The sequence below is a fragment of the Sminthopsis crassicaudata genome, chromosome 5 (assembly GCF_048593235.1).
Source record: "Sminthopsis crassicaudata isolate SCR6 chromosome 5, ASM4859323v1, whole genome shotgun sequence".
In the NCBI taxonomy this organism is placed as follows: Eukaryota; Metazoa; Chordata; class Mammalia; order Dasyuromorphia; family Dasyuridae; genus Sminthopsis; species Sminthopsis crassicaudata.
Window position 1 is genome coordinate 183,620,680 of NC_133621.1, and position 27,038 is coordinate 183,647,717.

Below are 27,038 nucleotides of genomic sequence, written 5' to 3' on the forward strand. Positions count from 1 at the left end.
ATTCAAATTATTTTCCATGCCTGAAGTGCTCTCCTTCCTAACTTCATCAGAATGCCGAAATTCATGTTGTGCAATGCTATGGATAAGTTTTGCTTAAGTTGAGAATGAGCAATAATTACATAGAAGAGGATTGCTGGTTCCCATTTGAACAATTGGAAAGTATGACCATATTAATGTAACTACTAAAAATACAAAAACAGATGAAAGAGTTTGTGTTCTTTGGGGTATTGGCCTTTGACAACACCCAAATATTTTAACCCACTGATAAGAGGCTAGTCTATCGAGAATGATTTTCAGCAGCAGAAAATATTCCCTAGCAATTTAATTAGCTTAGACTAGATTCCTTGTTCCTAAAATCATCACTGTCTCATTATTGTGGCCCCTACCTGAAGATCCCTAATTTTCTGTGAACATGAAAGGATGCACGCATGACATAAAATTGGATTAGTCAAAAGGTAGAGCGTTTTAACTGCCACTGTCTGATGCCTATGTTATATTGCATGGATAGTAGGGACTCATTACATTTTATATAAAATAATTGCATGATCAGATGGAGATATTTTTGATATGTTACAACTAAAGTTTAGTCAGTCTTTGGAAATTATATTGTCATCCCACTGTTTCTCATCACATGTTCCTCTCTTTTCACTTTCTCTTTCTTCCTTCTTTTCTATTCTCCTAATCCTTGGTTTTCCTCTTTATATTTTAACCATAGATCATATTGGAGCTTGAAAGACCTTTGGAAACCATTTGATCTATCATCTTCATCTTTAAAAAGTAAAAACTGACATTTACCATCAAATAAGAACTCTGTTGCATAATTAGGTCTAAAATCTAGGTATTGCCTTTCCAGTTCAAGTAACTATTTTTTGATATGAGCCTATATGAATATGTATCCAAAGAAGGTACTTGGAGATGAAACTGAAGACAGTACTTACTTGTTAACACAGTGATTGATCTGGCTGGTTTGATCACAACATTTGCGTTCACTACCACCAAAGTGATTATATAATAAAGACCATGATAACTGGCATTGAAGACCACAGGAGCAGGCAGTGTACTGTTAAATTCCTCAAACTGGAAGAAATAATTCTTAGATTCACCAGTTATTTTCACAACATATACAGATGATGAACTCACGACATCTGATGCTTCCAGGGAGACAACAATACTGTTATCATCTTGGACAGTAACATGGAAAGGTGTAGAATTCTGTTGAGATAGAAAGAAAAAAAAAAGAAACAGAGATAAAATTCACACTATCATCCAGATTTATGTAAAGAATATGAATCTAATAGCTGAAAATAACAGAAATTAATTTTCACAACTGGGTTATGATTTTTAAAACTAATTGAATACTTATAATTAAAAAGAAATATATGAACACTGAAGTAGCTGAACTCAACACCAATGACTCAGGATCTTTTTTAGGTTTTATACTTCTTTGTTCCTTCATGACCTTAAACTCTCTCTCCACTGACACATCATAATCATAATTGGTTTTACTGAATGAGAGAATTACTATTATCATGAAAGAGTTTGTTATTTCATTTTGGTAAAGGGAGATATTCAGTAGACATTAGGGTACTCCAAGGCCATAAATGGAATTAGTACATTGAAGTAATAGGTGGATATTAGGATAGTCCAATGTTTCAAAGTTAAGAGGCTGAAGGAGAGACAGAAATTGAGAAAAAGATCAAAGATTTTGACACAACTCTTGAGATAAAGATTTAAGGTAAGTTAAATCATGTGGATAATGACTTTTAATGATATACTGAAGGGTAAAATCATGACTGATTGCACCTAAATATTGCTTATGAGCTACTTCCTAGAATAGTCAGGAAACCTGGATGGAAGAATGATTAAGCCATTAAGCATAAAATTGCTTCAGATGAGTTACTATGCCGACAGGTACTTAACAATAATAATACCTTACATGTATAAAGAAGTTTTTAACTTATAAAGCACTTTTTAATATAGAATTTTATTTGATCATTATCATAGGCAAGACATATATTGTAATTTCTATTTTACAAATGAGGAAACTGAGGCACAGGGATCATAGAACTTAATATCATACAGTTAGAAAAATAGCAGGAACAGGTTTAAAATGCAGTTCTTCTGCCTATCCAGAGGGACTCTGTATGTGACTGAGGTAGAAGAAGGATTTCTAAACCTGCTGAAAGCCCAAGATTTCTGAAGCCCACTTTTAAGGGGCAAAAGCTTGGACCAAACTGACCTGGTTTTTTTGTATGTGTGTTTTTAAATGCCCAGGGGGGGGAAGGAACAGGCAAAGGAAGTCTGTATGTGTTTGGGGGAAAAGAGGAACTTCTTTCTTCCTCTGTATCTTAATGGAAAATACAGAACATATTTTAAGAAGATCACTCAGGCCAGTGATCTCTTAATTTCCTTTACTTTGAACTTCATCTTGCTCCTCAGTATATTCCCTGTCTTTCCCCTCTCCTTTTTAGCTTCCTTTTGTGTACTGTCTTTCTCCTTTAGACTAACTTCCTTGAGACCAGGGCTTTTATTTTATTTTTATATTAGTACCCTTAAATATTGATAGAGAAGAATAAATAACAGTTAAGAATGTCTCAATCATGATTTCTCCCTGCCAGAGAAATTCTAGAATGTATTGCTTAAAAAGGCAGGCAACATAATATAATAGAGACTATAAAGCTGATATTGGAAGCCCTAGTATCAAGTATCACTTGTGAGGTATATTGACTATATGACTATGGATAAATAGTTTCACTTCTCATTGGCCTAGAAAATTCCCTAAGAATATAAGTTGCACAATGGTTCGCAATCTATATTGCTAGAAAAGTGTGTTTCTTAGAAATTCCCTATACTGGATAAAGTCATAGGAAAAGAAAGGGATAGGGAAGAAGAAGGGAAGGAAAGGAAACAGTGAAAGGAAGAAAAGGAGGAAAAGGAAGGAAGGAAAAGGGGAAGAAAAAGGAGGGAAAGAAAAGGAAAACAACTTTTAAAAATAGCCAAAATCTTAATAAAGCATTTTACCCTGTTCTAAGGGTTGAAAGGGCCAAGAAAAACCCCAAAATAAAAATACTGGTCTGTTAGAACAAATAATAGTAAAAAAAAAAAAAAAAAAAAAAAAAAAAAAAACCCAAATACAAGAACCTTCAGATCTTTACAAAACAAGTGTACCTTAGAATATTAAATAATGTCTATTATTAAACATATAATCCTTGAATAGCATAGCAGTCAAATGTTTAAAGGAAAAGCTAATTGAAATGCAAAAAAGATTTGTGTGATATACTAACTGTAGATGATTTTAGTATTCCTCCATTAAGAGCTTGAGAAAACTAACAGAAAGATAAGCAATGAGAACATTGTAGGTTTGAGCAGAATGTCAGTGTTGTGCCACAGTTCTCTTTCATTGTCCTGACTCATTCTCCCTAATTGTCCTGACTTAGTTTCCCTAATTGTCATGCCTAGGTTTCCCTGAATTGTTCTGCTTTGGTTTCTAATTGTTCTGCTCAACTACCCCTCCCTCCTAATCATGATGATCCAGATAAGGATAAAAGACCTTCTATCTTAGACATCATGACCCCAGCTCTTCCAAACTTATCTGAATGCTTTTCCCAATCCCAGAATGTCTAGGGTCTCCCCTCACCTTGTCAGAGTCCTATTCCTGCTCTTAGCACTCTGACACCACCCTTGCCTCTATCTACCCCTTGTATATGAGCCGTGTGTGTGTGTGTGTGTGTGTGTGTGTATGTGTATATATATATATATATATATATATATATATATATATATATATATATATATATATATATATATGTTATTGAGAACTCAGATTGTTTGCCGGATTCTTAGAGATGATAGTCTCATTCAGCCCTGGGACCAAATTATGGAAATCATGGATCCATTTGGTTGCAGTAAATCTCTCCCTTTCAAATAAAATATTATAACTCTTTAATCTCTATCTTGCTTCAGTTTCTCCAGCACTACATCAGGAAAATTGGTTTAAGGCCTATGGAGAACAATGAATGAGAATATTAGTCTAAAGACTTTCATAGGATTTTTATATGCATTGATTTTTTTACTAGGATATAAAAATTCATGAAAATACAGAAATTTTAGTGACATAATTTTTAATTTAATAATATAACTAAAGTTATACTTAAGAAAATATGATAAAAAGAAAAATCTTAAAAAGGAGATTTACATACACACATTCACAAACATATGCATATGTATATGTTTAGGTCAAAGACAAAAACATCAAAACTGTATTACATCATTAAAGATAATAATGCTGGAGATATAGCATATCATACTCTACAGTATGCAGCTAAAACAGTCCTAGGAGAAAAATTACAATTTAAGATGTATATTAGCAAAAGAGAAAGTAAAGAATACTGAATTGTGAATTATAATATATTAAAAATATACAAGCAGAAAATTAATAATACCAAAAAATAAAGAAAACATGAAAGAATCAGAAATTAGAGTAGGAAGAAGGTAAATTAGTTTTACTTAATTATTTTAAAGAAAAAGAACCTGAAGCTAAAGATTTTAAATCCTATGCCCAATGTCACATAGCTAGAAAGCAACAGGGTTGGGATTAATGGCAAGATTCTCTGTTTCCAAATTCAGGATACTTTCTACTTTACAATAATGAAAGAAACTGATTTATTTGGTTTCCACAGTTCTGAAAATTAAATTGGAGAAATGAAACAAATTAGAAAATTGAAACATATAATTGGACAAAGTGGACAAAAGATACAGATAGAGGAGTAGGGAGATACAGAAAGAGGATATATAGATATATAGGATAAATTGGAGATAATCTCAGAAGAAGACACTAAAAAAGAGAAAAAATATATTGCAAAACTGAAAAATGAGAAGGAAAAATGCAAAACAAATTAAGAGGAATTTTTTCTTAATAATCATATTAATAATAATTAATAAATAATCAATAAGCATATCAGATTGAATGTCAACAATATTAAAAGCTTAAATGGATGAAGTTTTGTGAAAATATAAAATTCCAAAATTAGGCAAATGGAAAATAGTTTAAATAAGTCAATCTCAGAAAGAGGATTTGACTAATTCACCAATTTAATTCACATGAAGAAAGCTGTTGAAATAGTCAGACTTGGTACTGAAGTCTATCAGACATGTACAGAACAGAATTCTTATGCCATATAAATTGTTTTTTAAAATAGAAATATTTAATGTATTTTATAACTATTCTGAATAGGATTTCTCTATTTTCTTTCTGGGTTTCGTTATTGCTATGTACAAATATTGACAACTTTGAGAGATTTATTTTTATCCTATTGTTGATAAAATAGTGGAACAAAAAAGAAATTCACAAAATTGCCAGAATTTCTATACTTTGATAATAAAATACAGAACAGAAATTTCATTCAGAATAATCACAAAATGCAGTCTCTAGCAGTCATTGTAATAAGATATACATAAAAGATTCTTTAAAGAAATAAAGATTGAGTGAAATAATTGGAAGGATATTCATTGCTATTGATTAACCTTCCCCCAATATAATCAAAATGAGGATTCCATTTAAATTAACTTATAGATTTAATTCTGTACCAATTAAACTTCCATGGAGTATTCACAGAATTAAGCAAAATACTCGTGAAATTCAATTTGAAGAAGAAAAATTTGAAATTTAAAGAAACACAATGAAAAAAAAAGTTAAGAATGAAGGGAAAATGTACTTTCAGACATTAAATTTTAAGTAATAATCATAAAAACTATTTGAAGTGGTTAAAAATAGAAAATTAATTCAGTTAGAAAATAATTGATAAGCAAATGATGAGAGGAGGGGTGATAAAGGGTAGATTCAAGAAATTCCTAATTTAGAAAACTATGAGATTGGAATAATGTAATGTCTGGGTTAGCTCTCTGGTGGGCTTAGTGGAGGAGTGAAGTGAGGAGGGAGGACAGCCATGTGTCTGGTCAAAGATGGAGTCTGGCCTCTGGAGTCTAGAGCCTGAAGTCTTCTCTGTGGCTGAGATCGCTGTAGTCATGAAAGCACTCTGTCTCTGGACTCCCTTAAAATACCCCAGCATGACTACCTCACCATATAGCACTGGGATGTGCAGCTGTAGAACATCACATCATCACATTACCCTAAGTATACCAACTAGATTGACCACATCATTGCATTACATCAAGTATGTGCTTAGAGAACCACCATCTCACTTGGAGTAGGTACTTAACTACAAGCACCCTGCTGTCTGAGACTCAAGTACACTCTTTCAGAGTTCCAGAAAATTAAAGACTTAGAAGAAACCATCGGAATAAGCAATGAAGAAATCTTGGTAACCTCGGAGCAAGTAATTTTGTTTGGGAGTAAGGAAGCTTGAGAAGTGAATGGGAAATCAGAAATTGGAAAGTAGTATAAATGGTTTTAGGCAATAACTTAAGAATTTTGCTGCATCTAGTAATATATTTTTTTTAAGAAAGGGAGAAATATATCTGGATGTGTTTGCAGACAACATAATATGAGTCATTGGATAAATAAATATTGTTGATTAGAGTGAGAAAGAATAAAGGAAAGATTAAGCCTTAGGAGGACATGAGAAAGGATGGGACCAAGGTTAAGAGAGAGGAGTAGAGAGAAAGGACACATCTTCTTCAGATATTGGAACAAAAGAGGAGTGAATAAATAGGCTAGTAAAGAAACTTGAATTGTATAATTGGACAAAGTGGACAAAATATACAGATAGAAGAGTAGGGAGAAAAGACACATCTTCAGACATTGAATAAAAGAGGAGTGAGTAAGGGAACTGGTGAAGGAACTTGAGTTGGATAATTGGAGAAAAGTGGGAACTAAAAGGGATGCCCTGCTTTCACAGGAGAGTTAGAAGTATTCTGCTGAGTGGAAGGAAGGCAAGAATGATGTAGCTGTCTTGAAGAGATAAGAAAAAGTTTGAAACAATCACAGAGAAATCTTCTGCATAGTGATATTGTTGAGCCAATAGAAAAAGACAGGAACTCCAAGAAAGGGTTGTGTGAGCAAAAGGAAGAATAAAACGATTAGTGTGCAGCTGAGAGGACCCAATGGATATTAGATTATGTGCACTTGTTATTTATTCAGTCATTACAATTCTATGATTGTTTTCAGGATCATTTCTCATCAACAGGAGAGAAAGTAGATAGTGATGGCAAGATTGGCAAATATAGATCAACCGTAGGATTAGGAGGCAAAGGATTTGAAAGAAAAGGACAATGTAAAACTGTACTGCTTAACTTAAGGTGAAGATATTGTGAAGAAAAGAAAAACTGCCAGAAGAGTGATAGATTAGGAATGTAGGGAGGAATGAAACTACTACAGACCAAGATGAAGAAAAAGAATATATCTAAGAAGAGTAAGGCAGAAGGACAAAAGGAAAAATTGGGGGAGGGGACTACTGGAAGGCAAAATGTATAGTCAATCTTTTAAATAGCCTGTGTTAGCATGATTACAGATCTTTCCCAGGATTCCCTTCCTTCTTTCTTTTTTTTTTTTTTTAAAGATTTTCTAGGTTCCCTCCTTCCAGAAATATTCATTTAAGAAGGAAGCGATGGAGTATTGTGGGATAAATCCTTTATTCTGATTCATGGAGTCTAGCTCCTTAACTTTTTTCCTTACCAGCTGTCTCTCTTGAAGATAATATATCCTCCCTTTGAACTTCTGCCCCGGTTTCCCTATCCTTTGACTTGGATTCCAAAACACTCAAATACTCCTTCCTCTAAAATTGGTAAACAAGACCCTTGTTCAGAGAAATTTTCCTGGTGTCCACTTTTTTCAAATGGAACAAGTCACATTACCCCAAGTTCAAGGAAAATGCATCCCAAAGATCATAGACTGTTCTTTCTTTATGAATAAAACTTAACTCCTATTCCCCTTTATGGGTTCAATTCAATTATTCTTACTTTTCAAAAGCCCTCAAAACACAATAAGGGATTAAAAAAAATCACAGGGCATTTTCCTCAATGCTTGGCCAGATGATAATATAACTCCCGATCTCTCTTCTTTTCCTCTGCTTTTCCTAACCAAAGTCTTTTCCTCTTTACTATTCTCCTAGCCTCACAAAAAGGTAATTTTTAATAAGGAAATATATTTTTTCAATATCTAAAGGATTAACAGAGACAAAACTAGAAATCTAGTTGTATTAGTCTAAGTCTTGAATCCTTTCTGTGACACAGACACAAATATTGTCTTCTCAATACGCTAAATAGAATGTTCTAACCTAATACAAGAAGGCAAAGCAGTACTATATTAAATAGTTCTAATAAATATTTTCCCATGCTATAGTTTGGCTTAATTATAATTTCCATCATCTCATAGTACAAAATAGATCACTGTCCTCATGCTGTTTTTGTATAAAAGATAGCAGGAATAACAATATGATATTTATGTTTTATAATTGAAACTCAAAGACGTTGTTGTCTTCCAGAACAGCTGTAAATAGACATTATGTATTTTGCTTCATCAAGTGAAAAGATTCCATTCTTTCTGAAGGATGGACATTTGTTTAAGTCGTGAATTGGTGTATGACATTAAGGAAATATCATTAATTTTCTTTGACAGAACATAGCAGTTTGTATTAACTGGTACTTTCCCATTAGAATATTTTTATGTTATATTTCTAATGATTATTAAAATATTAAACAAATAAAAATGCATTTATCACTTTAAGAGAAAGAATATCAGATTTTTGCAAAATAAATTCCAAAGGGGAAAATGTTAAAAAAATAAAATTCATTATAGAAAGCATTAAATCTCTTCTTTCTACCTCTAGTCATTAGTTTAAAATCTCAGTAATTAAAGGCAATCTATCCTTCTGAGAATTGACACACATAGTTTTGAAATCACTCATGCTTTACATTTTAGTCCAAATGTCTCCACTTAATAAGCTGTAATGCAATTCAAAAAAGTAGGACTAAAAGTCAATAAAAGAACTTAGCTCATTTAAGAACAGTTGAGATAGAAAGAAAAAGGAAGAAAATTAATCAGATATACTTTTTTTTTAAAGTGAGATCACATATACGAAAGTTTTGGTTAGTTAGTTTGTTTGTTTTTAAAGCATTACACAAAGTTGATATGGAATGGGTTCAAACTTAGAAGTGGCTCCAAAAATCTTATTTCTTTGTCGTCCCCCCCCCCAGGAATTGCCTTTGGGAAATCCCCATAGGTCACCATATATGTAGGTAAAAGGATTCCTTGTTCCAATGTAAGTACTCAACATAACAATATATTTGGGTTATAAAACTACATCATATCTGACAGAAAATTTTGGAAACATATAAAAGACTTACAGAAGCCACAAACAGTTCATATAATTCCCCTTTCCTTTCAAATGAATCCCACACTCCTTCCCAGAGCCTAGGTACTACTCTAGCTTCAAAGAGACACCCTCAGATTTGTATTGCCTTTTGCAGGGTGATGGAATACAGGAAAATGTTAGGAATATATGTAGAATAAAGGGATTCAATCTATCTAGACCAAAGGTCCTTATTCTGGCATCAAAATTTGCTTTCAAAATATTTTAATAATTTTATTTCATTATAATTGATTTCCTTTGTAATCCGTTTTTACTTTTTGTATTTAAAAACAGTATTTTAAGAAGGGTTCCACAGGATTTATCAGACTGAAAAAGGTTCTCTGAAATTAAAAAAAAAATTAAGAATCCCTAACCTAAAACATATGCTTTCTTTTATAGGTAAGACTATTAAATGCTAAAAAGAAGACGTCACACAAGTATTTGAGGAAAAGTAAACTACACGCTCTAGGAAGGAGAATTGTATTGGTTACTTTTTGTCACTATATTGTTTATCCTTTCACTAAAGGTAAATTTACATGGGATAGAGTACAAAGCATGGAGTAAGAAATAGCTTAGTTCAAATTCACCATCAGACACTTATTTCACTGTGTGACTTTAAACAAGTCCTTGTTTTTTTTTAAAACTTATGTTTGCCTCAGTGTTTTTCACCGTAAAATGGGGATAATGATAATACATCCCTGCCAGATTTGTTGTGAGAATCAAATGAAATGATAATTATAAAGCGCTTAGCTCTGTGCTTGGCACATAGTAAGTGCTCTAAAAAATGTTAGCTATTATTATTATTTTCATTATTTGTAAAGCAGCTTAGCACAGTGTTTGTCCCTTAGTAAGAGTTCTATAAATATTAGCTATTACTATTACCATTATTGTATTTATGAAGCACTTGGCACAGAACTTAGTACATAGATACCCTATAAATATTTTTCCTTTCCCCTTTTCCTTTCACTTTTCTTTCTACATTTCTTTATGGAATCATATGATTTCCTTTTATTTTCAGCATTTTCTTTTTATGAAATGAAGCCTGTTCTACACTCAACAAATGCACTCATTATATTCAGTGTTTGTATAGTACCTGAGAATCCATTTACTCATAAGTGTAAAAATCTAGACAAGGGATACAAACAACTTATATTTAGAAATAGATTTATAGGTAAGTACAATAATGAGTAAAAAGAGTGACCTTTTGGGTCACCTCCCAAATTTGACTTGAATGAGCCCAGAGCTGGAAGAAGTTGTTTTGTGTTGATAAAATGTTGATTAAACAGTAATGAATAAATGTATACTTAGATAGCATTTTAGGGACTCAAAATGTTTTCATACATTATTTTACCTAACCTTCACAATTGTGTGATATTGCAAAAGAGGCATTATCATATCAAGAAAGTAAATCTCAGAGTGGTTAAATGAGGATCAGACAACTACTAAGTGTCTACATTAGCAGCTGCACATAAGTGTTACTTCTTTCTGGTACTTTTTCCTACTTCACCATAGTGCCTTTCATAGAAAAATTCCCCATGGTGCTAGGCTGACCTTATGCCATAATTTTAAGATTGAGAGTGTTTCAAAGCATGCTGATTTAAGAAGCCAAGTGATTTTGTCAAGTGAGGGAGAAGTGAGACAACAGTTAGCTATATCTGTTTCCAAATATAATTTGTATGTATTTCCTGTCTAGATTTCTACAATTATGGGTAGAAAGGTTCTCAGGTACTATACAAACACTGAATATAATGAATGCATTTTGGTCTTTTCAATTTATGCTCTTGAGAAGAATATTTATGAGTTCCTTTACCACTGCTTCACCTTTCCCTTATGCTAGATGAAAAACTAGAGAATGACTTGAACTGGTGAGGAGAATAATAGGAATTAAAAGGAATTTTCTGGGAAAAGCAAACAAACAAACAAAAGAGTTAGTCTGACTGAGTCAGTCAGTGTGCTAAAGACACAAAGAATAGTAAAAACATAGTCCCTGTCTTCAAGAAGCTCATATTTTGATATAGGAGATAAGGCAAATAATTTTGGATAAAAATTATATATAAAGTGCAAATGGAAGGTAATTTTAGGAAAAGCACTAGAAGTTGGGGTTAAGAAAATAAAGGGAGGATGTAGAAAAGACCTTTTGCAAAAGGGGAGTTGAAATTTCTCTCTTTTTATAAACTGGGATAGCTAGTAGATAGACCTGAAGTTAGGAAAACTCATATTGATGAGAATTCCTTAGTTCAATCTGATTTATTAGTTGTCAGATCCTGGAAAAGGCACTTAACTCTTTTTTTTTTTTTTTTTGCCTCAGTTTTCTCACTTCTAAAGTGATCCAGAGAAGAGAATGGCAAACTATTCCAGGATCTCTGCCACAAAAACTCCAAATGGGATCATAGAGTCACACATGAATGAAAAAAATTATTTTTAACCAAGAGTAAATGATTTTGGTGCCTTGTTTTATAATATGGTTTGAGGTTTGGAAGTGCTATTCAAATATCTCTTTATCCCTAGATTTTTAGTGGTTTTTTTTTTTCCATTTCCAGATTTTTTGGTTTTTCCAAGTGAAATTTTGTGATTATTTTATTAAGTTCTATAAAGCATCTCCTTTGAATTTGATTGCCAGAGTATTAAAAGTGTAAATTAATTTTGGTAGTCTTGTCATTTTTATTATATTGGCACATCCTAGACATGGGCACTGAATATTCTTCCAACTATTCACATTGTTCCTCATTTCTTAAAGGGTATTTTGTAATTGTATCTATATAAATCTTTTGTGTGCTTTGTTATATCAATCCTCAGATAATTTATGCATTTTGTAATTACTTGGAATGAGAACTTTGTTCCAATTACTGTTTCTTATGTTTTGTATTATATCTAGATATGTTGATTTTTGAGGGTTTGTTTTATAATCTGTAACTTTACTAAGCTAATATCTTAATTTGCTTCTGCTGATTTTCTAAGTGTAAGATTCTCTGAAGATCTTTGAAATATAATCTATCATCAGCAAGTAAGGATAGCTTTATGGTTTTATCTATAAAAATTTTTATTTAAAAACTTGATATATCAATACTCCTTTGAATTAACCGTGACATGGAAATTCCCCTCTCCCCCACAATTTGACGATTTCTTTGTAAGTAGTTCTATTTATCAATTCTTTCTTTCCTTTCTGTTTCCTATTTCCTTTTCTGAGATTAGATTATTTAAACTTTTCATTTGTTCTGCTAGTTTGGATATTTTGTATTTTTATTCTTTTATGTTTTCAGTTTTGTTAGAATATACCCCAGTTCTCAAAATTATTTTTATTTCTTTTCATTTGCTATTTTGTTGAACTGAATTTTTAAAATTTTCCAAATGTATAATAATCTTTTTTTTCAATTTGAGTGCTTCATTTTAATTCTATGTATATATTTTTGTGTGTTTCTAAAATAACAGATTTCATCAAATATATCTCCTTAAAATTTATATTGGATCATTTAAAATTTAAACATTTAAAATTATTAGAGTTAAATTTGCATTTTTCTCTATTTGTGGATAACAGCACCCCCACCCCCACCACCATCAATCCTCCCAAATTGGGTTTTTCTTAATATGGAAAGACAATACTTTGCCTCCTCTATTAATTTAGTTTACTCCTCTTTAAGAGAATCATATTTCCAACAGCTTTATTTCCCTTACCCTCAAACACCACTACTCTCCCATTGTTATCCATTTTCTACATTCTGAAGTTTTGCTAATTATGCCCATTTTCTTTCTTTTAACTAGTTATTTAATTCCTTCCCTCTTTTTTCCTTTCAATTAAGTAGTCAAGTAAAATTCTTCTTTCCTGCAATTTATTCATTGCTTATCTTTTATTTAATTTTATACCTTTTTAAAATAAGAATGTTTCCTTCTTTTTTTTTTCATTTTCTTTCTTTTGTGTTTTTTCTAGACATTATTTTTGATTCATGACTACTATACTTATTTGTTTTTTTTTTAGTTCTTGTATTCTTCATGAATTAAAGCTTCTAAAATATCTTTTTAATTTCCCTTTTCTAATCAGTTTCTTTGCAATTGCCTGATAGATGTTGCCCCATCCCCACTCCATTTTTATGTTATGCCTCATTTTAAAAAATGTCCTCTGGTTGAGTAATTCCCTCTGGCAGAAATTTTCCTATGTCCATGATTATGCAGTATATTTTTAACCATTGCTCTCCCTAGGGACATTTTTTTCCTATTTGCTAAGAAGTGGCTTCATATATTTTCATTCTTTTGAATATTGCCTTAGAAGCTCTTACTCTGGAAGCAAGAGGATAGTCTCTCTAAGACGCAAAAGCCTTAACATACTAAAAGGTCTCTGTAACCTCTGTAAAATATCTCTTTCCTTATGGGAACACAACACAACACACATCATAGAATCAAACTTACAGAAACAAGATTTCTCCTTTCCTTTCTCCCTATTTCAAGCACACCTTTTATTTTCTTCTTCCTAAGATTCCAAAGAAGTTATTTTTATTATAAGCTTTTACATTACATCCCCCTATATCTTCTTCTTACCCCCTCTCCCTTTTATGCATCTTTCTTTTTATCCCAGTTCATTTTTTTAAATTATAGCTTTTTATTTGCAAGACATATGCATGGCTAATTTTCCATCATTGATCCTTGCAAAACCTTCTGTTCCAACTTTTCCCTTCCTTCCCACCACCCCCTCCCCCAGATGGCAGGTAGACCAATACATGTTAAATATATTAAAGTATATGTTAAGTGCAATATATGTATATATGTCCATACAGTTATTTTGCTGCACAAGAAGAATCAGACTTAGAAATAAGATAAAATTAACCTGAGAAGGAAATCAAAACTGCAAGTGGATAAAAACAGAGGGATTGGGAATTCTATATAGTGGTTCACACTCATTTCCCAGAGTTCTTTCACTGGGTGTAGCTGGTTCTTTCTATTCATTAATGAACAAATGGAAATGATTTGATTCATCTCATTGCTGGAAAGAACCACATTCATCAGAATTGATCATCATATAGTATTGTTGTTGAAGTGTATAATGATCTCCTGGTCCTGCTCGTTTCACTCAGCATCAGTTCATGTAAGTCTCTCCAGGCCTTTCTGAAATCATCCTGTTGGTCATTTCTTACAGAACAATAATATTCCATAATATTAATATACCACAATTTATTCAGCCATTCTCCAATTGATGGTTATGCATTTTATTTTATTTTCATATTAATGTTAGTTTGCCTGTTATGAGCATTATAAGGTTTTGTACATTAAATTTCAGGCCAGTTTTTTCATCATAATTTTCATTTGACCTCTGCTCTTATTCTTGTTTCCCTTTGTATTTTTTGAAAAAAAATCTCTTATAGTCTCTTATTCTATTGTTATCTTTGGTATCTGTATTTGTTTACCTTTCTAATATTTCAGCTTATAGAGTTTTTGAAAAGCAAATAATTTGTTCATGTCTGATTTTTCCTAGGATTGCTTTGAATGTCTTTTTTTTATTGAATATCAACTTTTTTTTTCATTAATAATTAGACTGACATTTGCAGAGTAGGTCACTATGGGTTGAATTTTGAGCTTCACTGTTTTTGAAAACATTAGTCTATGTCCTTTCATATTTTCTAGTGGGTATACAATTGTTTTATACAACTTACTTTTCCTTTATATTTGAAGATCTTTTTCCTGGTCATTTGAGGAATTTATGATTTTTCTGTGGAATTATTAAATTTCACTACTTCCTTTTAATTTCTTCAGTTTATAGAATAATGATCACTGATAAAAATTTTGGAGTCCATAGAGTTTGCAGTATAGTTACATTTTGGGTTTTTTTTTTTCTCCTTGAAGCAATCTATAGATTCTTTTGATTGACAATTAGTTTTCTGTGTTCAGAAATTCTGGTAAATTTTGTTATGCTATTCCTTGCATTATGGTTTTCTGATCTTTTGACTTGTTTTCCAGCAGACCAATAAGTCTTATCCTATGTGGTAGATTGTATAATAACAATGCTTTTTAAAAACAAAACAAAAAAACATTGTTGCTTTTTTCTTCTCTCCTTCCAGATTGTCCTTTACCTTTGTATATTTGCATTCCCAATCAGTTGTTCTATTTTTCCTTTGGCAAGGCTTTCCATGGTAGATTCAAGTTTTTCTGTTCTATCAATTATTTCTGCTCTGTGGGCCAAAAATTCTGTTTTCATAATTTTCATTTCATTTTTAAATTATTCTGGAAGATCTTTTGTGGTTTTATGCTCTTACAAATTCACAGAGTCCTTTGCATCATTAGATATTGATTTTTTTTTTTATCTTTCAATGGTTGTTCATAAAAAAGTTTGAAATTATACCCAAAGAGTTATTAAAATACCTATACCCTTTGGCTCAGAAATATCACTACTATGTCTGTTTCCAAAAATGATTAAGGAAAAAGAAAAAGAACCTATATGACATAAAATATTTATAGCACCTCTCTTTGTGGTAGCAAAGAATTGGAAATTGTGAAACTTCCTGTCAATTAGGGAATGGCTGAACAAGTTGTGCTACATGATCTCGAAGGAATATTACTGTGCTAAAAGAATGATGAGTTCAGAGAGGACAGAACTGGCTTCAGGTAAGGGCCAGATTTAGTATATTGTCACACAGCCACATATACTGGCATTATGCCCCAGTTCCCTCTATTCCTCAGCTCTCTGGCTGAACTTTGTTGTAGCATAGCATACTGTACACTGAAGTCCCATTCAGATCAAAAACCTGATTTTTTTTTATTTTTCTTGGTACAGGGAGGAGGAATGGGAGCTAGGACGGAATTATTTTGCAAGTCCATGGGTCAGCTTGTGTAGCCCTGAAAGAATGTGATAAAATTGGGGAGGGGATACTCAATCAGTGAATTAAGATTAAGGATTAGCCTGCACTGTTGTTATCTCCAACAGATTGTTATCTTATTACAGTTTTTAGTGTTTGGCTCTTGGAGACAGTTTAAATTACTTTTGACTCAAGCAGAATTCCTATCTTGGAGAGGGATAGGTTGTAAAGATCAGTAAATAAAAAAATTAAAAAATCTAGTTCTCCAACTTATTTATCACCATGCTTCATGTTTTAAGTCATACTTATGTATTTTGAGTATTTGTGTATGTGTGAGAGAGAGACAGACAGACAGACAGACACAGAGAGACAGAGACAGAGACACACAGAGAGACAGTTATTCTTGATCTAGAACCTTTATATTCAATTCCAGGATATATTGTAGACACAATCCAATCTTTTAAGCAATTTCCCCTGGAATTCTAGCATAGGCATATAATATGTCAATGCAAAAAAAAAAAAAAATCTAACTCCTTTTTTTTAGAGGGCAAGGTTCCCCATTACTTAACCCAGCTTTTGTCAGGATCCCAGATCTGGGATTTCTTAGTGTTAGCAGGTGCTCCATCCCCGTAGGCAAATGTTGGTACATATATGTGGATATGTGTAAATATATCGTTTAGATACTGCAAATGAAAAAAAAAATTATTCAAATCAAAAATTTAACAGAGGGAGAATTGACTGGATTGCCTTTGGAAAAATGCAAAATTCTTTTAATGATCCAAAGCTTCTCCCTAAAACAAACGTCCATCTATCTAAATCAATAATCTATCAGTGTTGTATATGGCTGTTGTTAATGGAATATTATCTTCTCCAAAGAATGAAAAATGAGCTTCATTCAGAGAGCAATGGAGAGATGCACGATAAGTGTGAGCAGGCTGTGGCATATTACAAATAGTGAACTATGAAGGAGAAAGGGAGTAAATTTTTTCAGTATAGAATTCTCTGGTCAAAAAAGAAGGTGGTACATTGACCTCCTTGCCTTCTTAGTGAGGGGGGATGGGAAGGGAGGAAAGGAAAGGATTTGAAACTCAAGTTTTAAAAATAAATGTTAAATTTTTTTTACATGTAACTGGGGGAAATAAAATACTAAATAAAATTTTTTAAAAAGAAAAAATAACAAAAGGTGGGTTGAGCATGAGGTAAGAAAGAGAAAGAAAATAAACAATTCCTGTATACCCTGGAACCCTCATAATACCAAGAGAAAGCAAAGAAGGCAACCAGGACATGGGGTGGACTTCCTGCAATGAGCAAATGCAAGGACATGGCCAATATAAGCACAGGAGAGGGAGACATGAATTAATTGAAGTCAGCATTGCTGAAGGGAATGTTAAAATCGATGAGATCAGAAACCCAAGTGAGCTTTGTGAGAGTGGTTGAAAAAGGCTCATAGCACAGTATTATTAAAACTATCTATTGTTACAATTGCTTATTACACTTTCTTATTATAACAATACCTATTAGCCTATATGGATTAATTATTCTTGCCAACAAACTGCTAAAATTAGTTGTTTCTTTGCTGTCAAGGGATTATATTCCTCACACATTTGTGCCCTCAAATTTTAACACCCTATAGTCAAAGCCCTAATTTTCTATTTTATTGAGAATAGATGATTTATTATTATCTCTGACAATAACAATAATAATGGCTTGGTTAAGAACGATGAAATTCAGAAAGATTTTATTATCTCTAACAATAACAATAATAATGGCTTGGTTATAAGAACACAAGATTCAGAAAGATTTATTAAATTTATAATCAATTGCAAAGATAAGAGCTTGGCTTTAAATCCATGTTTTCTAATATAAAAATCAGTACCTCTCTTTACACGACAGTGTGCATGGCAAAATAGCACGGACACATACTAGCTTTAGAAACAGAAGACCTAGATTCACAACCCAGATCTGATGCTTTCCAGCTGTGTGACTTCAGGCAAGTCAATTTAACTCTCTGAACTTGTATCCTTAGCAGCAAAATGGGTACTTTCACTCACTATATCAGAAGGTGCTAGGAGGAAAACTCTTTATAAACTCAAAAGCCAATAAAATATGACTTCATTTGAGACTGCATTTTCAGTTAAAGTATTATTATTCTGTGTTACATTTTTAGGAAACCTAGGCACAGAGTGAATTTCTCATAGTCTGAAGGCTGAATGATGAAGTTGATTCTCAATCACAGTTGACTTCAAGCCCAGAGTGTTTTCCATTATACCACGTGACATAGTCAAATACCTCATGACAATTTTAAAATGATGCAAAATGAAAAAAAAATCTGGAGACTCAGAGGACCAGATTAAAATTCTAGCTTTTCCCCCCCTACTTGTGTGATGTTTGATCACTCACTTAATAACAATAACATTTGTTTGTTGTTCAGTTATTTTAGTCTGAATCTTTGTGATCCCATTTGATGTTGTGTTTTTTGTTTTTGTTTTTTTGCAAAGATATTGGAATGATTTGCCATTTCCTTCTCCTGTGTATTTTATAGAGAAGGCAAGCAGGATTAAGTGCTTTGCTCAACATCATCCAACTATTAAATGTCTGAGGTCACATTTGAATTCAGCACTTGTTGACTCTAGGAACAATGTTCTATCCATTGCACAACTTAATAGCAATAATTATTAACATTTATATTGTATTTTAAGATTTCAAAGTGATTTATACCCATTATCTCATACCTCACAACAACCCTGAGAAGTAGGTGCTATTATTATCTCCAGGTTGAGAAAACTGAGGCAGAAAGAGTTTTTAAGTTACAACACAGCAATAAGTGACTGAGTTTGGATCACAACTCAGGTTTTCCTGACCCTATACCCATAGCATCGCTTAACTGCCTCAATTCATCTGTTCCTGAGCTTCAGTTTACCCTTCTGCAAATGAGGAAGTTATATATTAGATATCTTTTAAGGTTCATTCTACCGCTAAAGCTGTAATCCTATGAGTAGTGGTAATTGTTAAATTCAGCAATATTTTAAAAGGAGGTAGCCAGCTCCTACTGGGATGAAAACTTAAAGGGTGAAAACAGCCCTATGATTCACAATCCAAACATCATTTCTTTGGGGGTAGTGTAAGTGCTGCCCTTGTCTGTTTGTGAAGAGTGAAGGAAGCATAGAAATACATTAAAATTAATCTAAGACAATACTTTTTGCCCCTCTTTCCCCATCTTTGATTCTTTTCTTACTTAATTTTTAATTTATGGAATAAAACAAGCATTTCCATAAAATAGAATCAAAACCAGATGATTACACATGAACCTGCAAAACTATTGTGTACAATATAATAAAATTATGATGTGACTTTCTTTTTCCCTCCTTTTTTTCTTCTCTTTATCCCCCTTAGAGATATGTACAATTAGACAAAAATATGTGCATATATATGTAAAATCATCCTATACATACTTTATCAGTTCTTTGGATGCAGATTGCATATTCTTTCACATGTCCTTTGTTCAGCTTCTTTTCCTTCTCTGACTCCCAAGCTTAGACTCTAAAGTATGAGCAATTAATACTAACACCTCAAGGATATATAGTATTTTATAAGCCTTCAAGTGTTTTTCTCACAGTAACTTAGTGCAAGTATTCATACCTACTTTATAAATATATAAACCTTGGCTCCAAGCTTCAAAATGACTTGTTCCCGATCTCACACATACTAAATGTCTCAGACAAGGCTAAATCTTCTAATACAAGACCAGTGCCTTTTCATCTACCATGTAGCTTTTTCCTCATTTAAGATGGTCTGACAAAATACTATGAAACTTCAGTAATATGAAGTACAAGGGACCACATCTTTCCTTTCTTCTTGCCAACCTTGTAGCTAATTGACTTGGGATGATCTAAAAAAAATAGTTTATCCAGTCAACTGAGAAATGGCAATGCAGTTGGGCACTGTTCTGAATCAATTTTAATGAGGTTTTATTGCATTGAAGGGTACAATGTATGAAAATTCCTATTTATTTGATTATATTTACTTCACTATTTTCCCCCTAATTTGGTAAGTGCTATGAAATTCTGAAGGGCCAAGTGCATCTAACATGGATTTGGCTGTTATGTTTCACTTGAGTTATTTCTCTCACTCTTATTTTGGCATTTGGTCTTTTATTCTAGATAAACCAGAAGCCTGGCCTGGGGAGATAAGGCTTAAATTACTGAAGATAAATTACAGCATATAATCCAAGTACAAATTTGCAATGACAGGTCTCTGTCAGTTACAGACTCATTATATTTCACTCAAATGAATTTTCTCTGAATGTAGCTACCAAAAAGTATTTTTCAAAATGTAGGAAGTTCTTTAGGAAAAAAATCACATGAATACATGTGTGTTCCATTTCTTAGAAAAAAAAAGTTTATAACCTCCCAGAAAAAGGAGGTATGTGTTTCTACAGTTCTTTAACCCTATGTGATTTGAAAGAATATTCATTTTTATTTGTTATAGAAAATAAAAGCAACTTAAATGAAACATTGCAAAATAATCTATAAATCAATAGACTCAAAATAAAATCCAAGCCAATAAAACACCATTAATAAATCAATCACTAAATTTAACAGCAAACATTTATTAAGCTTTGTATTTAGGTATTGTATGTTTTATGGATACAGAAAAGTGAAAACAATTCCTACCTTCAGGGAACTTATATGCTAAAAGGGGAGACAACATATATAGGTCAGCACAGCACAAGACAGTAGTTAGAAAATGGCTACAGAGGAGAAAGCAATAAAACAGTGGATATGGGACAGGTAAAACTTCCTAAAGGAAATGGCCCTTGAGTTAAATCTTAACGGAACCAGAGATTCTAAGATTGGGAAATAATGCAGGAAAATCTTCCAGGCATGGAGGATAAACAATACAAAGGTTTAAAAACAGAAGAGAAAAATTTGTGTGAGACATAGCAAATAGCTAAGTATGCTTGGGTCATACATTATGGGAAAGGAATTGTTGTGTTAAAAGTTAGGAAGGAGCCATGTTATAAAGAGCTTTAAATAGCAACAGAGAAAATTATATTTGATCCTAATAGAAATGCGGACATTCTGGAATTTATTGAGTATTAGGATGATATAGTCAGACCTGTGCTTTAGGAAACTCATTTTTAATTGTGTGATGGACAGATTGTGACGGGGGAGACTTGAGACAGGTAGACCAATTAGAAAGCTAGTCTAGATGAAAAATGATGAAGGTCTAAACTGGGGTGGTGGTTATGTAGCTAGAAAGAAGTAGACATATATGAGAAGTTTTGCTGAAAAAGAGATTCTAAGATTTGGCAACTGAATGGATATGTGAAATGAACAAGAGGAGGAGTTGAGGTTGTCAATAAGATCTTGGACAAAAGTGACTGGAAGAATGGTAGTGCCCTTAATTATTGTAGGTATAGAAGTATAGAAGAAATATGGTTTTGGAGGGAAAGTTCAATTTTGTACATGTTGAGTTTGGGAAGCCTCCTAGACATTCAGTTTTAAAAGTCAAAAAGGAAGTTAGCTGTATGGCATTAGAACTCAGGAAAGAGACAAGGACTGAATAAATACATCTGGGAATTATCTGTAGAGTGATAATAATTGAACTTATGAGAGTTGATGGATTTACCAAATGAGAGAGTGTATTAAAAAAAAAAAGAGAAGAGGTCCCAGGACAAATCCACTATATTAGTGGATATGGTATAAATAAAGAATTAGCCAAAGAGACTGAGAAGGAAAAGTCAGGCAGGTACTAGTAGAAGAGAATGAAGAGAAAGCAGAGTCAGAAAATTCCACAGAGACTGTATATTGGTGGAGAAAGTGGCCATTAAAGTCAAATACTGTAGAGATGTCAGAAGAATGAGGTTGAAAGAACCCCATTAGATTTGGCCATTAAATGATCAATGCAACTTTGGAGAGAACAATTCTAATTGAATGATATGTTCAGCAATATTGCAGGGTCTTTAAAAGAGAATGAAGGAAAGATGGTTAAGTTACCAAATATAAATTACTTTTTCAAAGAGCTCAACTGAAACTGAGAAGAGAAATAAGATAAAAGTTGGACGGAATGGTAAGATCTACTAACAGTATTAGGGAAGCCAGATACCAGAATATATTTGTAGGCAATGGAGAAGGAACCAAAAATTAGAGATTGACAGCTCAAAAGTAGAGATGATCGTGGTGGCAAGTTTCTGGAAAAGAAAGGAAAAGACGTTCTCTTAGTTTTTAATTAATTGCTATTACAAAAATATATACTAAAGTATTTTTGTACATATAGGTCTTTCTTTCTTTAAACTCATTGGCCTAGTAGTGTTATTTCTGAGTCAAAGAGTATGTACAATTTGATGAGATTTTGAGCCTAGTTACAAATTGCTTATCAGAATGGTGGTAGCAATCTGCATCTCAATCAACCATATATTTTCTGGTTTCCTAGAGCTCATATTGTTGTTTTTTGTCAGTTTTACTATTCTGATGAATATGATGTAGAGCCTCATAGTTGCCTTGATCTGCATTCACCTAATAGTAATTTGGATCCTTTTTTCCATATGGCAATTAAAACTTGGGTTTTTTTCCTTTGAAAATTATATCCATATCCTTTGACTAAAAGTATTATGTCAATTCAAAATAGAGCTAGTGAATGGACCTATGATTTCACTGATATAAAAGATAATTCTTTCTACAAATGCAAGTCCCTTTTTTTTCCTACTTAGGTCTCAGAGAACTGTTTATAACACTCAGAAAATAAATGAGTTTCCCAGGGTAACACAGCAGTTATATGTCTGAGTTCTAGAAAGATTTGGTTCAAATCTTCTTGGCTTCAAGAATGTCTATCCATTACGTCATGCTGTTTCTCTCTTATGTGAATATATAAAGATATGTTTTATTGCAAAGATAATTATTTTAGTTTCATATATCATGCCTTTGATCATATCGAACAATAATCTTAAGCACCAAAAATGCTAATAATGTTATTTTTTTTTCTAATGCTGTATTGGCTTTTTTGTGTTTTTTTTTTCTTCTTCAAAGGGTAATGAATTTCCTTTTGTTGTTGTTCCTTCTATGACTTGGAATTCTTAGCTAGAAAAATCATAAAAGAGAAAACATAATGGCACTACATTAAGTATTCTGCCTTCCATTATCTTGTATATTTTCAGCATTCACAGTATTGAATCTGAGTCATCTTAATTGGCTTAGAATAGTAATTAGGGTCTTGATAGGCAAGAATTATGTGTAGGGGTAAGTTCATGATTATCATAGTACTAGCATTACTCAATATGATATTTAAACAAGGTTATTTTTAATTCCCCAAATCCCCAAATCTAATAAGTCTAAAAACTTTATTTCATTAACATCAGGAAATTAATTTGAGGAACAACGAGGGAAATCTAGGAAGATTTGTATGAGTTGATGGAGAGTGAAGTGAACAGAACCAGGACAAAAATTTCTATAACAACATCATTATAAAGAAAAATAACTTTGAAAGATGTAAGAATTCTGATACAACAACCTACCATGATTCCAAGGGACTCAGATTAAATACAGTTCTTCCTGACAAAGAGATGATGGATTCAGAGTGAAAACTGATACATATATTTTAGGGATGACAAATGTAGGTATTCATTGTGCTTGATTGTGTTTTTTAAAAAACTTAAATACAAAAGAAAAAAACAGAAAAATTGCCCTGTGTACAACAGAACATAAGAGAAGATTCAAAATATCAAACAATAAATTTCTATTTCAAGAAAGCCTAAATAATAAATACTACATATTGTGTTCAGAGCTGACTTTTTTTTTTAGCTTCTCTGTAGGTTTTCTTTGTTTTCTGCTGTGCACTTTAAAAATTTTATTCTTTTTTAAACACAGATATACTTATATATATATATATATATATATATATATATATATATATACATATACATAGATATCTATAATCATATACATATATGCACCTATGCATTCATAATCATCTTTGTATCCACACTTGTTTTTCCTCTGTTTCTCTAAAGGTGAATAATTTCTTCCTTCATAAGCCCAAATCTTTCCATAATTTTCAAAATCCACCAACTCATTATTTCCTATACCAGAATAAAATTTCAACTTTTTTTTACTATCTAGTTATGAAAAAGAAAAGAAAATGCAAGCAAACAACAACAAAAAGTGAAAATGCTATATTGTGAACCACCCTCTGTTCTCTCTCTCTGGGTGTAGATGGCTCTCTTCATCACAAGATCATTGGAACTGGCCTGAATCACCTCACTGTTAGAAAGAGTCACTTCCATTAGAACTGATCATTGTATAATATTGATATTACTGTGTACAATGAAATTCTGGTTTTGCTCATTTCACACAGCATCAGTTCATATAAGTCTCTCCAGGCCTCTCTGAAATCATCATGGCAGATTCTATCAAGCTAGAAAAGCTTTGATTGGAGACTACTTTTTCCCTGGGATAGAGAAGCATTTTCCCCCTTACTGCAAACAATAATTCTTTGAAGTAGTTCTGAAATGTTACTTGGGTGTTTCTATTTCTTGGGATTTTGTTCTAGTAATGTTCTACAGATTCTTTTGATTGTTTTCTTCTTGGAGTATTTCTGGGTAATTTTTGTTACCTGAATTTTCAGATATGACATAAGATTTGCATTTACATGATGTTTCTCTGAAATACCTATAATCTTCACATTATTATTATTCCTTTATATCCTTGCTCATATTTAATCTTTACTTCAGAAAACTCATGATCTTTCAATCTGGTAGTCTTTTAAATAATTGGAAAGACATTTAGTGCTCTTGGATAGGCCGAGAGAATATAATTAAGATGACAATACTCCCTAAACTAATCTATTTATTTAGTGCTTTACCAATCAGACTCCCAAGAAACTATTTTAATGACCTAGAAAAAATAACAACAGAATTCATATGGAACAACAAAAGGTCTAGAATTTCAAGGGAAGTAATGAAAAAAAAAATTAAATGAAGGTGGCCTAGCTGTACCTGATCTAGAACTATATCATAAAGCAATAGTCACCAAAACCATTTGGTATTGGCTAAGAAATAGACTAGTTGATCAGTGGAAAAGGTTAGGTTCACAGGGCAAGATAGTGAATAAAAATAGCAATCTTGTGTTCGACAAACCCAAAGATCCCAACTTTTGGGATAAGAATTCATTATTTGATAAAAACTGCTGGGAAAACTGGAATTTAGTATGGCAGAAACTAGGCATGGACCCACATTTAACACCACATACTAAGATAAGATCAAAATGGGTCCAAGATTTAAGCATAAAGAACAAGATCATAAATAAATTAGAGGAACATAGGATAGTTTACCTCTCAAACTTGTGGAAGAGGAAGGAATTTGTGTCCAAAGAAGAACTAGAGATCATTATTGATGACAAAATAGAAAACTTTGATTACACCAAATTAAAAAGTTTCTGCACAAACAAAACTAATGCAAACAAGATTAGAAGGGAAGTAACAAATTGGGAAAACATTTTTACAGTTAAAGGTTCTGATAAAGGCCTCATCCCCAAAATATACAGAGAATTGACTTTAATTTATAAGAAATCAAGCCATTCTCCAATTGATAAATGGTCAAAGGATATGAACAGACAATTTTTAGATGATGAAATTAAAACTATTTCCACTCATATGAAAGAATGTTCCAAATCACGATTGATCAGAGAAATGCAAATTAAGACAGCTCTGAGATATCATTACACACCTGTCAGATTGGCTAAGATGACAGGAACAAATAACGATGAATGTTGGAGAGACTATGGGAAAACTTGGACACTGATGCATTGTTGGTGGAGTTGTGAAAGAATCCAACCACTCTGGAGAGCAATCTAGAACTATGCCAAAAAAGGTATCAAAATGTGCATACCCTTTGACCCAGCAGTGCTACTTCTGAGCTTATATCCCAAGGAAATACTAAAGAAGGGAAAGGGACCTGTATGTTCCAAAATGTTTGTGGCAGCCCTTTTTGTAGTGGCTAGAAGCTGGAAAATGAACGGATGCACATCAGTTGGAGAATGGTTGGGTAAATTATGGTATATGAATGTTATGGAATATTACTGTTCTGTAAGAAATGACCAACAGGAGGAATACAGAGAGGCTTGGAGAGACTTACATCAACTGATGCTGAGTGAAACGAGCAGAACTAGGGGATCATTATACACTTCAACAATCATACTGTATGAGGATTTATTCTGATGGAAGTGGATATCTTCAACATAGAGAAGAGATAATTCAGTTCCAATTGATCAATGATGGACAGAATCAGCTACACCCAGAAAAGGAACACTGGGAAATGAGTGTAAACTGTTAGCATTTTTTTTTGTTTTTCTTCCCAGATTATTTTTACCTTCTGAATACAATTCTTCCTTTGCAACAACAACAAAAAAATGGATATGAAAAGACAGCAAAGTTATTAATAGCCACATTAAAATTTCTCCAAATCACTATTCATTAGAGAAATACATAGTAAAGTAATTCTGAAATACCACATCATACCTATCAAATTCATTAATATGACAGAAAATGCTAGAAGGATGTGCAAAAATTGATGGAGTTGTCGAATTGGGAACTAAGCTCAAAGAGCCATAAAATTGTGCAAATCCTTTGCTCCAACAATAACAAATCCCACGTTATGAATCTCAAAGAGATCAAATAAAAATATTTATGGTGACAAAGAATTGGAGGGTGTACATCAAATACACAAGGGCTAAATAAGTTGTGGAATATGATTGTGATGAAATACTATTGTGCTATAAGAAATGCTGAGCAAGATGATTTCAGAAAAAAAACTTGGAAAGAATTATATAAACTCACACCATCTCTTTCTCAAACTCATTTTACAGATGAGGAAATGAAGGCAAATATGATTAAGTGACTTGCCCAGGGTCACATAGTTTATAAGTGTCTGAGGCTGAATTTGAGTTCAAGTTTTTCA

At 32.5% G+C, this 27,038-nt stretch overlaps 1 protein-coding gene across 2 annotated transcripts in view; it reads right to left on the minus strand.

Annotated features, from left to right (window-relative positions):
• Nucleotides 1-27,038, minus strand: part of PTPRO (protein tyrosine phosphatase receptor type O) — a 210,587-nt gene that overhangs the window by 119,883 nt on the left and 63,666 nt on the right. For both annotated transcript variants that reach the window (XM_074268963.1, XM_074268962.1), the window contains exon 2: nt 939-1,212. In XM_074268963.1, coding sequence (XP_074125064.1) covers nt 939-1,212 — 274 coding nt within the window. The remainder of the gene's footprint in view (nt 1-938; nt 1,213-27,038) is intronic.